Here is a 14827-nt window from a genome sequence, read left to right on the forward strand (position 1 = left end):
AGCCTTGGTGGTTTGGTGCGGGCTAGGTCATTTATCCGTAAAGATAAAGTCATAATCATTCATCCTGAAAAATTGCAGCAACTCATATTATCAACCTATTCAATAAAACCAAATCATCTTGACCACCGCTACTGATTGGTTTTCTACATCTGAGTCGATATCCCATGATAATTTATCATGGGTTTGGTTTTCTACCTCCATGTGTAAAGTCCTAATCATTCCTCTAGACAAATGGAAAAATGAATCTCCAAATATTATTAGACCTTCTAGCCGGAGTCTTTAAGTCACTCACTCTCTAGTAAGCTATATCATTCACCCATGATTCAGTTTGCCTAACTGAAAAGTAGGAACCAAGCTCTAATAAATTGCTATTTTTTCTTGATATCCACTTTTAGATTTTTTACACGGAACTGGAGTAACTTTCGATGAAGCAAATGTCGGAGTCATCCACTACATAATGACAGAGAGGGGTTTTGTAATGCATTCTGCGTGTACCTTTGGACAGATGTTATGGAGTGTGATCTTTCCTTTGACTGATAGCTTCTCAAGAGATATATAACCTAGACTAAACATGTTTCCAAGAAGAGCTACCTTGCAATATTGTTAGTACATATTGGAAAGTAGACAGGATGGAAATGGGAACAAATTTTTATTCTCCTATTCCACCAGTCTCTTTGAGCGGAATCAATTTTTTCACCTAATCCTATGAAGTAATCGTGGGGAATGGGAAGGATACTTTTGAAAATAGATAACTGGGACTAACTGAAGTGAAAGATGACGTTAGTCAGTGAATAACACAGGTATACTTGGTGAAAAGAACTCCGATTGCTTCCGCAAGGAGTTAAACCTACGACGTTCGGATTAGCATTTCAGACTTGGGACAGGTTAGCTCGTTACGTTTAACCAGGTTCATGGTAACAAACCTCCTGAAATCTGCTGTGATATGTGATGCTTCTGCGCAATGATGATGAATAAAACAGAAGGTAAATGCTTGAACCTGGTGATTTCTAAAAAAAAGATGGTGTTATCCATTGAATGGCACAATCATATTCAGAGGAAAAGAACTGTGAGCGCTCTCATTAGGAGTTAAACCTACGTCCTTCTGTCTCAGGAATTGTAAAATCTGAAATCTCAGGGTGAAGAGGAAATGCGGCGGGTGAAGACTTCGTTTCCAGGGCCTCATCGGAAAAAGTATTTAAACAACATGGCGGCTGTACTGTACTGTACGGCGTGCTCTTACTGTGAAGTAGCTGCTTTTGAGTGCTGAATATTTAAAATGAACAGAACAAAATCGAAAACGATGAACCGCAGAGCACTTATTGGAAAACATAGATTTTGATGGTGGGGTACGTTCCCTTCTCGAGCTAGCCACGGATTCATGTCAAAATCTTTATCAAACATATAGTGGAGATGCTCCAGATCTTCGTGAAATTCAAACCTATCCAGAGTGGAGGGTTCAAATGTGTTTCAGGAATTTGAAGAAGCATCACAGAAAGCGATCTCGACAGAATATAATATATATATTGTCTGTCGGCCCCTTGGCATGGAAGTGTCTCCACTTTCGAGTTGATCAGGAAATTTGTGAGTTGCTACTTTTTCGGAATGACCGTGAAATTTCTGGAAGAGATTGCCGTCACGAAGGTGAATTGTAAACAAAGATTTCATCCAGATACTGGAAAACAGCAGTTGTTAGTAACAGGTCAGAGTATATAAGGCTGTATTATTTACGTTTACTTTACAAACTGATCTTGTCACATCTCTCAGTTATGTTAATTGAAACCTTCCTCCTCTATTTCAACCCAGAGATGAAATATATATCTTACGAACAAAGTTCTAGGTCTGCAGTATAAGGTCTGGAAACTTTTTTTTTCTGCTTGGACTTATGGCCCACATGTTTTTGCTCTTAAGCCATAAATCTGAGCAAAAAAACTTGGTTCATAACAAACCTTGGGGACCTCAAACTTGGTTAGAAAATAGAGGATGGCCACCCGGAGATAAAAAATTTCCCTTCAAGGGAAATTTGGTATCGCCAAGTGGCCATGTAATATTCTAATTATTATATAAACACCAATGAAACACCAATCATTTCACTTTAATATTTTTTTTAAAACAGAACATGGAAAGGTATGTTTTTCATGTAACCATAGCAACAGTGATGTTTTCATGCCTGAAGATAACATGTTATCTTCATGTGTGAAGATATCATGTTTTGAACACATGCAAGCTCGCTTGGTATTTCATCAGTATTTATGTTAATAGAGGTATTATAGAGGTAATAATTAGGGTAAGGTAATTAATAGAGGTATTATATTATCTCCTTGACTGTATTATATATATTTTATATATATTATATATATTACATTATATTATATATATTATATATTTTATATATTGTATTATTGTATTATTATATATTTTAGAAAGTAGTATATTACCACCAACTAGGTGCATGGTCTCAGTTCCAGAATCACTGTACTTTAGGAGAAATTAAGATAAACGTTTTCCCTGTTTTACCCTACAGCTAAAATGACTGAAACTGTATTGAGATAAATAATCAATCAGTGTGTTTACACTTACTCTTAAAGAAAACTGGATACATTATAGTAAAGTCAATGATGAAAAAATTTCAAACTTTTTTTGGGATGTTTTTGTATGAAAGTGAGGCCTCCAGGCTGCAAAAAAAACAGTGGTTCTTTCCATAGAAACAAGAGTGCTACTTATAAAAAAGGCATTTTTGTGCATTCTCCTGAGTGCCTAACTGCATGCAAAATTTGAAGAAGGGTTGAAAATTTTTCATTCCAAAGGTGTTTGATTCTTACAGAATAGTTCCTAAAGTGCTAGAAGAGATGAATGGCAACAATAAAAAGATGCCCCTGTTAGTTACATTAAAATTTTTAGTACAGGTAAAAATGCAATTTCCAGTGAAATTTAAGGAGAAATTTCTAGGTTTCATCCAACTTTTTAATAAGTGCTACCCTTGGCTAAGCACCTAAGTAAGTACCATGATGCATATTCAAGTAAAAATGTTATGTTTACTCTTTTAAGCCAGGAGTGACCAGTTTGTATACATTCTTCCTACACGAAATAAATTCTCAGTCAAGTGTGGAAAGTATTCCAGGATTGCTATCTTTAAATTTCACTTTTTGTCTCTCTGTAATTAGTCTTGAAAATTGTGTGCCAAATTTTCCACCAATCAGATACAAAAACAAAGGCCAATTTCAACTTAGTTACTTGGGTTTTCCTGTACTTTGGGTAGTTTTTCTGTTTTTAGTAGGAGCTCTCAATGGCCTTTTGCGCTATTTCTTTTGATACAACATGATTGGCTTTTCTTACCACTCTGATTTTGGTTTTACAACACCTAATTGCCGATAGAATTAGGAGAAAGGGGGTTAGTATCTGAGGAAACTGTCAGTGATGCTGTGTCTGTGGCTGGTGTGGCAGGCATTTGTTCTGATGAAGAGCTAAATAAATGTAAAAAAAGTCAGCTTTAAAAACTCTTTACAGTGGCCAATTAGCAAAATCAACTCAGTTGATAAAACAAAATCATCTTGTAATGCTAGTTTTTGGCATTTACATGTATTAATGGGGGAATCTATTATTATCCAGTTAATGGGAATAATTAGCTATGATATTGTGGGTCTAAAAGGGAACAGGGCAAAAGAAAACAAAAGTTTAAATTTTGCATTAGTAGTCTATTCACTTTCAAATATAATATTAGATTATTCATTACTTATCTTTCAATGCAGTCCCTTCATTTTGAATTGCAACATTTTGATTGCTTATTGGTGATCTTCTTCAGGTGATAAAGTGGATTGCTTAATATGTACCATCTGTTGAACACATGGTTGGAGCCTTGTAACTAATCCACATCATAATTAAAGGAAAGAAGACTGCAGTAATAAGTTGAAATGTTCCAGTCCATACTGGAAGTGTCACACAGCAAGCAATAAATATTTGTCACAACTGTATCTAATCAAAATGAATGATCAAAAACCTTTTTAACTCTTATTTCAGATTTGATGCATTAATTGAAAACTAATCTCCCTGCTGATGGTTACTGTGTCATTGGTCTTACTTGGGTGGATCTTTATCCTGGTGAAGATTGGAACTTTGTTCTTGGGGAATCATCATGTGAGGAGGGTTGTGCTGTGGTCAGCTTTGGCCATTGAGCCATAGTCCTACCAGAATAGACATTTAAATGATACAACAAGTCAGAATATTGCAGGAGTGCAATGTGGCAAAGCTGATAGAACTATTTCCTCGGTCTCTTTTGAGAAGAATGGCCATCATGATGTAAGCCTTCACCTGGAAGATTTTGCAGATATAGAAAAAGGCAATGAAGAGATCATTTGGAGACTTCTCTGGGTAAGATGTTCAAAGATGAACAAGACCAACCCAACACTATTTTGAATCGTTTCGATTGTTTACATTCTGATGTGAACAACGAGTCGTGGGAGGAGTTAAGAGAAAACTTTAGAGATCGTTGCGTTACAACAAAAATATTAATAAGTGAGACGCAAATTCTTATCAAAATAAACGATATTGTCCTTCATATCACACTTCACACACATAACTTTTTATAAAAATTATGAGGTTCTGAAAGTTCCGCGGTCTGCTGATCCGCGGAGTGATAACACCCGCAGGAAAAGTATGACATATACTTCCTTATTTTACATAAGTCGTACAAAACGAAACTATTTAGGGAATCTTTGCACTTTTATCAACGTTGTTTTCTTGACTTTCTTGATTAAAATCTAGATATCTATACCTCTTGCCAAACGTGTTTGGGAAATGTTTTCAAAACGGTATTTCAGCACAAACAAGGAAAGAACTGGGACGAATGTCATCTTGCGCAACGCTCTTTGACATTTTTGACGAATGGGCTTCGACTAACATCCGTATCTTCGTTCCACAACATGTCCCTTCATCGTTAACTGAATACCGATCCCATCTGTCACTTTAAACAACCAATTCAGAGCTCGATGCAAAGTCGGGGTTGATGTTCCTCCACATTGACAATTATATGATGAAAATATTTCCTCCTTTTCCCTGGAAAGCTCCAGTGATATCTGAGAACAACTGACTCTTTACTTCCCTGGAGATGAACAAAATGACAGCAGGATACACATGCGTAACTAATTCTGCTCATAGTCACCTTTTTTGTGATTTAGTGTACATTTTTATTGATTAATGGCGGTCATATTTGGTTAAAAAATCTTTGCTTCCTCAATAACAAAAAATAACTGAAGCTTCCGATCCGGCTAAATTACCAATCACGGCCCTCTTCATGTTCGTAAGCAACCAATACTTTTATCTGCTAGAGATTACTCTGAAATTATATCGTTCACTTACACAGTCGACCGCGAGTTTTTGCTTTGATCATTTTGCAAGAACTAGGATACTTAATGAAGATATGTTAAGCGAAAACCTTATCAAGTCAAAAAAAGTTTGGCACGTACAGAGTCCGTCTGGATATTTAAATTAGGCTTGAGATTCTTGATGAACAGCATTTTAAAGACTAAACGATCAAAATTTCCCTGGCACTTCCTTAAAACTCTAACTTGGTTTTCTTTCAAGAGATGGTTGCTACCATGAGTTTCCATTAAATGTCGACCGATTTCCGAATGTTTGTGTTCAGCAATGCGTCGATCAAGATGTCGGGCTGAGAACCCGACATAATCTGCATCGCACAGCCTATTTCCTGGAGCGGATGTTGCGATTGGCAGGGTCAATGCTTGTTATGTTTGAGCTACTGTGGGCAAGTCGCCGCCTAAAGCACCTTTACACCCGTAGAAATGGCCTACGAAGTTCACATTATTTGACAGCGTCAATGTTTGTCATGTTTGAGCTTCTGTGGGCAAGTCGCCGCCTAAAGCACCTGTACACCCGTAGAAATGACCTGCGGAGCCGTAGGAGCATGTTCACATGAATTTCTTCGAGAACGACAAGCTGAATTTTCTGATTGTCATTGATGCATACACCAAATTGATTCCAATAAGCTTTATGATCAGTTAATGACAATCGTGGCGATGCTTACTTTGGAGCTTAAGCATCAATCACAATACGAACCACGTGCTCGCCTTATTTTACAACACACATGTACTTATGATGCATGTAATCCCTCTTACTTGTTTAGGGAGGATTGTAGGGGGCTTACAGACCCTTTGCAGACCCCTGGCATTTAGGGACCGTAAGTACATGTGTGTTGTAAAATAAGGCGAGCAGGTGGTTCATGTTGTGATTTGCTTAAGCTCCAAATTAGAAAGAGTTCTTTTGAAAAATGAAGTGAAAGATGATGCTATTCAGTGAATAACACAGGCATACTTATCGAGAAAGAACTCCGAGTGCTTCCAAATAGGGTCGACCCTACAACCTTCTAATTTTTACTGCTATAGGACACTCGTGGTAGGCTAGGCCGTTTAACTATTTTAACCTCCTGCACACTGTTACGATAAGACTGTCGATATGTAAAGCTTCTGCACAAGATGACGTAGATGAAGATGGTAAATAGTTTAAGCTTGGTGACTTTTAAGTGAAAGATCATGTTATTTAAAAATAAAAGCTCAGTTTTTCGTTTGTCTCACGATGTAGTCACGTACGATGTAGATCGCGACGTTTCGACTGCATACCGCTAGTCTTCTTCAGGTGATGAGGTCGACTGGTCATGTGTGATCTTATATAGCATGGTTGTTTTTCAACAGCTCTAATTGGTGCATTTCGATCCTTGCTGATCACTCAGTGATTTGCTCCCTCGGCGGTCCGCTGTCGTGCGGCTCTCCTGCTGTTGTGTTTTTCGGTTGGGCATCCACGCTTCTGGAATTTCTATTCCACAATCCCTGTTGATGTTGTTAGGGTTAAGTCTTATGTGAATTGCCTCTTTGACCCTGCGCGTGTAGAAATAAGGGTCACGATCAATAAACTTTACTTCGTTCCAGAGTGGCTCGTGTCCGGTGTTGTGGGCGTGCTCTGAAACGGCGGAGGTCTCGGTACGGGCGAGTCGAATGTCTCGATCATGCTCCTTAATTATGTCTTGCATGTGTCTTCCAGTCTCTCCGATGTATACCTTGCCACATTCACAGGGAATCCTGTACACCACGCCATCTTGTTTAGCCGGGTCGACAGCGTCTTTTGGTCGTACTTACTGAGATCTTAGCATAGTCTTCGACTTGAAAACAGCGCGTACGCCTTGTTGTTGTAGGCAACGGCGAAGCCGTTCCGACAGATCTTTGACATAAGGTAAAACCGCAGTAGCTTTAAACTTGTTGGCGGGTTCGGCACTGTTGTTTGGTTTTCCGGTCTTGGCAAGTTTCTGCAAGAAAGAAAAAGGATAACCATTAGAAACCAGAACAGATGACAGACGTTTTTTCTCTTCGGAGATGACGGAGGGTTTTGTTACAAGACGTTTGGCGCCAGTTCCCACCAAAGGCGCACGCAGAGTCGCTGAACTCGCATCCATGAGATTCCTAAGGGAACGGATCAGACTGACACAGAAGGCCAAGAGAGATACAAAGAAGGATACAGAATCCACAGCACAGAGTATAACATCCACTCTCTCGACAAACAACGCCAACAGGATACTAGAGCAGATTAAGACCAACACCCAACGAGTCTTCAACACCACCAAAGGCAGACATAAGTAGAAGTTTGAAAGACTCATTCGAGAAAAACAGGCGACTGTGTCACCGGTTGACACATCGTATGTTGACAAAGCTAACTGGGTTGTTAACTTAAGTCTTCAAGTCTTCAACACCACCAAAGACAGACATAAGTAGAAGTTTGAAAGACTCATTCGAGAAAAACATGCGACTGTGTCACCGATTGACACACCGTATGTTGACAAAGCTAACTGGGTTGTTAACTTATCTTCTAGGTCCCTTAGCGATGCCGAGAAAGCCCTACTGAAGAAAGGACTGAACTTTGCCGTAACTCCTGCGAGTATTCCTGCCACAGAGATCATCGCCAAGGTAGAAGCAGCCGTAAGACAACTCGACGCTGAACAAGCGGATACTGTCAGAAGAGCTGTTAAAGGTATCGTTCGACAGGCGGAACCACCAGAGCCTAACATCACGAAGGAGATGCGAGATGCACTTAAAAACCTGAAAGAAGAAGAGTCTATCATGGTTCTCCCAGCGGACAAAGGGCACGCTAGCGTAGTCATGGACACCGACGCCTACCGAGCTAAGATGTCTACGCTCATTGAGAACGGACCGTACCAGCTCCTCAACAAAGATCAGACAGATCGTCTGACCCGCAAGTTGTCCGAAAAGCTGCTTACCTTGAAGCGAAGCGGATATCTACCAGAGGCCGTTTACAACAAGATCAGACCCCGACACAAACAGCCGCCTAGAATCTACGTTTTACCAAAGATCCATAAGGCCGATGTACCGCTAAGACCTATCGTGTCGTGCGTAAACACCTTTGCATATGATTTATCTGCTTACTCAGCCATCCTGTCTCCTTTAACAGGAAAGTCAGAGTACACGGTGACCAATTCAGCCCACTTCGTATCCACCGTCAGCAATGAGACGATCTTGGACAACGAGATCATGGTATCTTTCGACGTAGAATCGTTGTTTACCAACGTTCCTATCGACGCCGCTGTACAAACCGCACTGCAGAAACTCGAGAACGACCCAAATCTTGCAGACCGCACCACGCTAACGCCTGCACAGATCGCCGACCTTTTGACTTTCTTATTGAGATCCACATACTTCCAGTATAACGTATCGATTAATGAGCCAAAAGACGGCGCCGCCATGGGGAGTCCGGTTTCCGCTGTTTTTGCTAACCTCTACATGGAGAGTTTCGAAGAACAGGCGATAACTACATCATCCTACAAGCCTAGGATCTGGAAACGCTACGTGAACGATACCTTTACCATCCTGGATCGTGAAAACGTAGATGACTTCTTACAGCATTTCAACAACCAGAAGCCTTCCATCCGCTTCACCATGGAGACAGAGAAAGACAACAAACTCGCCTTCCTAGACACCGCAGTTTTGAGAGAACCTGACGGCCGCCTCACCACCAGCGTATACAGGAAGCCCACGCACACCGATCAATACTTAGCGTATGACTCACACCACCCTCAATCAGTAAAACGCGGTATTGTTAAGTGCCTTCTAATGGTTATCCTTTTTCTTTCTTGCAGAAACTTGCCAAGACTTTATAAGATCACGCATGACCAGTCGACCTTATCGCCTGAAGAAGACTAACAGTATGCAGTCGAAACGTCGCGATCTACATCACACGTGACTACATCGTGAGACAAAAGAAAAACTTAGCTTTTATTGTTATTCACCACGATGAATAACCACCACCTTTTCTACGAAAATATCATGTTATTTACTGAATATTATAGGTATAGTAGGAGGAAAGATCCCCGAGTACCCCCAACAGGAGTCAAATCCACGACCTTCCGTAGTTCCGTCCCAGGAAGCGGTAAAATCTGAAATCTCGGGGTGAGAAGAAAATGCGCAGGGCTGCCTTCCGACATGAGCGCTTTCGCGCGCTGGGGACATCGTTTCCAGGGCCTCCTCGGTAAATGCTTTTAAACAAGATGGCGGCTGCACTAGCTGCATTTGAATGCTAAATATTTAAAATGAACGGATCAGAGTCGAAACCGATGAACCGCAGAGCATTTATAGGAAAACATAAATATTTTTATGATGGGGTACGTTCCCTTTTCGAGCTAGCAACGGATTCATGTCAAAATCTCTATCAAACATATAATGGAGATGCCCCAGATCTCAGTGAAATTCAAACCTATCCAGAGTGAAAGGTTCAAATGTGTTTCAGAAACTAGAGGAAGCATCAGTGAAAGCGATCTAGACAAAGGATAATATATAAATTGCCTGTCGGCCTCTTTCCAAAGGGCTTACGGATACCAATTGAGCATGGAAGTGTCCCCACTTTCGAGTTGATCAGGCGGTTTGTGAGTTGCTATTCTTTCCGAAGGACAGTCAAATTTCTGGACCAGACTGCCGTCACGGAGGTGAACTGTAAACAGAGATTTCAGATACTGGAAAACTGCAGTTGTTAGATAACAGGTCAGAGTATATGAGGTATTATTTACGTTTACCAACTGATCTTGTTTCACCTCTCAGTTAAGAAGTGCGACATACTCGGTCAATTTAGCTGACCGTATTTCGCCGTACAGTGGGGACCTCAAACTTTGTTAGTAAATAGAAGGGTAAAGTTTCCGTACAGCCCCATACTATTGTAAAACAAATCTGTTTTCCCAATGGAAATGTATTGTTTTTGTCATTGTTTTCTCTACTCAAGAACTGAATGCATAATGTAGTATGGGGCTGTGCGGAAATTTTACCAATAGTAGTTATTACATGTCCACGCGGGGAGAAGAAATTTGGTGTCTCCAAGAAGCCATGTAATATTCTATTTATTATATCAACACCAACGAAATACCAATCATTTCACTTTAGTATTTTTTTTAAAGTAAAACATGGAAAGGTGCGGTTTTTATCTGTAACCATTGCAACAGTGATCTTTTCACATATGAAGGTATCATGTTTTTGCATGTAAGCTCACTTGGTATTTCATTGGTGTTTATATAATAAGAAGTATTAATCTCCTTGACTATATTTTACATATTTAGAAACTAGAATATTACCACCAACCAGGTGCATAGTCTCAGTTCCAGAATTGTTTTACTTTTGAAGAGAAATTCAGATCAACATTTTCCCTGTTTTACCCTACAGCAAAAATGACTTAAACTGTACTGAGATAAATAATCGATTAGTGTGTTTACACAAACTCTCAGGGAATCAGAGTAAATATGAGTGATGTCACCATGTATGGTAGAAGTACCAATTAGTAATTTTTTATTGAGGGTGAGATAGTGAGATAAACATTTCAAACTTTTTAAACAATGTTTTTGTATGAAAATCAGGCCCCAGACTGCACACAAGCAGCCATTGTTATCATGAAAACAAGAGTGCAACTTATAAAAAAGGCATTTCTTTGCATCCCCCCTGAATGTGTAACTGCATGCAGAATTTAAGGGGGTTGAAAATTTTTCATTTCCCAAGATGTTTGATTCTTGCAGAGCAATTCTTAGATTGCTGGAAGAGATGAATGACAACAATCTAAAGATACCCCTGTTAGTGATGGCAACAATCAAAAGATGCCTCTGTTAGTTACAATAAAAATTTCTTGGTTCCATCCAATTTTTTAATAAGTGGTGCCTTTGAATCAGCACCTCCCTCAAATAAGTACCACACTTGAGGTAAAAAGTAGAAAATAAGTGTCACGTTACATCTTTGAGTAAAAATGTTCTGTGTACTCTTTTGACCCCAGGAAAGACCAGTTTATATACATTCTTCCTATGCGAAAGAACTTTTCAATCAAGTATGGAAAGTAATTGGGATTACTTATAGCTAATCTTCAATTTTCATCTCTCTGCAATTAGTCTTGAAAATCTTGTGCCAAATTCTCGACCAATCAGGTACAAAACCAAGCCACTTTCGACTTGGTTACTTGGGTTTTCTCATACATTGGGCAGTTTTCTTATTTTTAGTTGGAGTTCTTAATGGCCTTTTGCACTATTCCTTTTGTTATGACATGGTTGGCTGTTCTTGCCTCTCTGATTTTGGTCTTACAACACTAAATTGCAAAGTGCACTTACTTGGTTTTGACAGATAGCATTAGAAGGAAGGGGGTAAGTTTCTAAAGAAACTGTCAGTGATGCTGTGTCCATGACTGGTGTGGAAAGCATTTGCTTTGATAAAGGGCTAATGCAAAAAATGTCAGTTTAAAAACTTTACAGTGGCTAATTGACAAAATCAACTCAGTTAATAAAACAGAATCATCTTGTAACTCTAGTTCTTGGCACTTACATGTACTAATGGATCTATTGTTATCCAGTCAATGGGAATAATTAGCTCTGATATTGTGGGCTTAAAAGGGAAAGGAAAAAAAGAAAACAAAACAACATTTTGATTGCTTATTGCTGGTCCTCTTCAGGTGGTAAAGTTGATTGCTTAACCCTTTAACCCCTAAGAGTGACTAGTATCTAATTTCTCTGTACAATATCACCACTGGGACACACATTAATGTCATGAGAATGAGGGAAATGATCACCAACTAAAGAAACTCTAGATTGTTAGACAAATTCTCCTTGTCAGCACCTTAGTAAATGTACAGAGAACAGTATGGAGAATATGAATACTGATGCTAGGGTGTAAGGGGTTAACATGCACCATCTGTTGAACACATGGTAGGACCCTGGTAACTAGTCCACATCATGATTTAATTAAAGAAGACTGGTATTAAGTTGAAATGTTACAGTCCATACTGGAAGTGGCTTTGTCATGTGGCAAGCAATAAATACTTTCATAGAAAAGGTTGTGGTCATTCATCGTGATGAATAACAATAAAAGCTAAGTTTTTCGCTTGTCTCACTCAGTAATCAATTCTTTCTTGTCACAACTGTATCTAATCAAAATGAATGATCAAAAACCTTTTTAACTCTTATTTTAGATTTGATCTATTACTTGGAAACTAATCTCCCTGCTGATGGTTACTGTGTCATTGGTCTTACATGAGTGGATCTTTATCCTGGTGAAAATTGGAACTTTGTTCTTGGGAAAATCGTCATGTGAGGATGGTTTTGGTGTGGTTAGCTTTGGCCATTTTGAGCCATAGTCCTACCAGAATGGACGTTTAAATGATACAACAAATCAGAAAATTGCAGGAGTGCAATGTGGCATAGCTGATAGAACTATTTCCTCAGTCTCTTTTGAGAATAATGGCCATCATGATGTAAGCCTTCACCTGGAAGATTTTGCAGATATAGAAAAAGTCAATGAAGAGATCATTTGGAGACTTCTCAGGGTAAGATGTTCAAAGGTGAACAAACTCTGCCAGAGTTTACATTTATGAAATATAAGCAAAACTTGATTGCATCTAAACATACTTTGTTCTTCATGTTCTCAGCCTTCATTAATATTACACATAAGCAACCAAGATTCTTTGGGTCTGTGAGAGTATGGGTGGGTGAGATATGCAAGTTATGTAATATGGTACCCAGTAAAACATGAACAGTTTAGATTGATTCTGACAAGAGTTGTGTTGTAATAAGCAAGCAAAGCTTAAAATTGGATATTTCTGTTGTTGTTGGTTGTTTAGTTTGTTATGCTGGGTTGGCTTTACATGTGAGACTCAAGAGTACTCCATGAATATTTCCAGTGTTCAGGATTATCTGACTCTTTCTGTAAATCACCATATAGTTGATGGATGAGAAGTATTGATTAAAAAACATATCAAAGCTGTGAAAGCCTACTGTTGTTGTTATTGTATCAATATGGTAACCATCTTTTTAAATTCATATTTAGATGGCAAATTGGAAGGTCTTCCCCATAGGAAAGGGTAGCAAAGGGGAAAGGGGGGGGGGGAAAGGGTCCGAATCCCATATCATGTACCAATTTTATAATAATTCATGATGTGTCATGAGCACTATAAATAGTATGTAATCTCACACATCAAAAATTTAAAAGGTGAGGCTTCAAACCTCACCATACCTTGGCTTTCTGTAAAATTCACATATCTCCTATAAGTATTAGGCTTAATCACGTGGCACATAAAAACCCTTTGTCACCATCATAAAAGCCAAATTGAAATTCATTCTCAGAGAGAAAATGGAACTTTGGATTACATTTTAAGCAGTGCTGTCATCTTCTTTACCATAGTTACCAATTTTGTTTGTTTTCAGGTATCAAGCTATGAAATATGTCGTGTTTGGAATGGCTCATTGTTCATATTTTGCTTGTGCCATGAATGATAGTAAATCAGTCCTCCAAGCAGAAAACTAACCTTTATTTCTTTGTCCAGTTTGTCTGCATAAACTGTTGGCTTTGATGTCGTGGAAAGGTACACTGGCTTATGTATTCTTCTGGACTATGTCACGAAGGAAATACTTTCTAAAGATGATTATTGCCACAATGAAGACGCATCGTTACAAAACACGGAAGAATGAAAAATAAATGAAATAATGGAAATCAGTTGGTTGAAATCAGTGGTTAAGTTTATCAAGGGGAACATTGATAAAAAGCCCCACTAGAGATTAGTGCTGTATGGACAAGAATACTCAATCCAGGTCTCAGGATATTAGAAAGTTTTTCCATGAGCGCACATTGGATAAAAGATGGTAGATAGCGAACGAGATCCCTGGGGCCAAGTGGCTATAACCATCTCATATCCAACAAGCGCGAGTGGAATGATTGTTTTATGAAAAATGCTTCAAAATATAGATAAATCTTCCCGACGTTATTTCGTAAACTTTATTTTCCTATGTAGTGGTTCGTAACCCATGATGGCTAAGCCGATGAAAACTCTTGAATTGTATTATCCAATGATCCATTTTTTGATAAGTGAAAGTTCCTCCAACCCCACGGGGATGACGAAAATATGCTTTTATCTTCTCCATTTTTATTTTCCAAAGGCTTATATTTTACACGATTTTTTTCTTCATGTGAGTCATTCACATCTCTATTTATCATTATCACCCTTGCAGGTAGCTGTAATTCTCCTACAACTATTTTCATGGCTTTTTTCTCTTTGAAATGAGCCGGATATAAACTAATACAATTTTTAAAGTAGATTCAAATCAACTAAAAGTATTATCATAGGCATCAATAAATAATTTTTGAGAAACGTGACGTGGACTCTAGATTCTTGTCTTGTCTTCTATGCTATTACAAAGTTTCCAAAGAGTATATCTTAATTAATTTTATCTCGAATCGATCAGAGAGGACTGTCAAGAAAACAACTAAGTAAGCATTCCGTTAACAGTTCTTGATTCTCGCTCAAA

General features: G+C 38.7%; 1 protein-coding gene, 1 long non-coding RNA gene and 1 pseudogene across 2 annotated transcripts; all 3 read left to right on the forward strand.

Annotated features, from left to right (window-relative positions):
- The first annotated feature begins 1276 nt into the window (after nucleotides 1–1276).
- Nucleotides 1277–4693, forward strand: LOC131778927 (archaemetzincin-2-like; annotated as a pseudogene).
- A 2683-nt stretch (nucleotides 4694–7376) lies between these two features.
- LOC136282967 (uncharacterized) lies at nucleotides 7377–9215 on the forward strand. Its single transcript, XM_066171129.1, has 2 exons — nucleotides 7377–7636; nucleotides 7871–9215. Exons 1-2 carry the CDS (start codon nucleotides 7377–7379, stop codon nucleotides 9213–9215), a joined length of 1605 nt encoding a protein of 534 aa, XP_066027226.1.
- Nucleotides 9216–9575: 360 nt separating this feature from the next.
- Nucleotides 9576–14614, forward strand: LOC131778926 (uncharacterized). The gene is made up of 3 exons (XR_010718520.1): nucleotides 9576–10049; nucleotides 12499–12852; nucleotides 13849–14614. It is a non-coding gene; the product is annotated as an uncharacterized lncRNA (long non-coding RNA).
- The last annotated feature ends 213 nt before the right edge of the window (nucleotides 14615–14827 follow it).

The sequence above is a fragment of the Pocillopora verrucosa genome, chromosome 8, assembly GCF_036669915.1.
Source record: "Pocillopora verrucosa isolate sample1 chromosome 8, ASM3666991v2, whole genome shotgun sequence".
Lineage (NCBI taxonomy): Eukaryota > Metazoa > Cnidaria > Anthozoa > Scleractinia > Pocilloporidae > Pocillopora > Pocillopora verrucosa.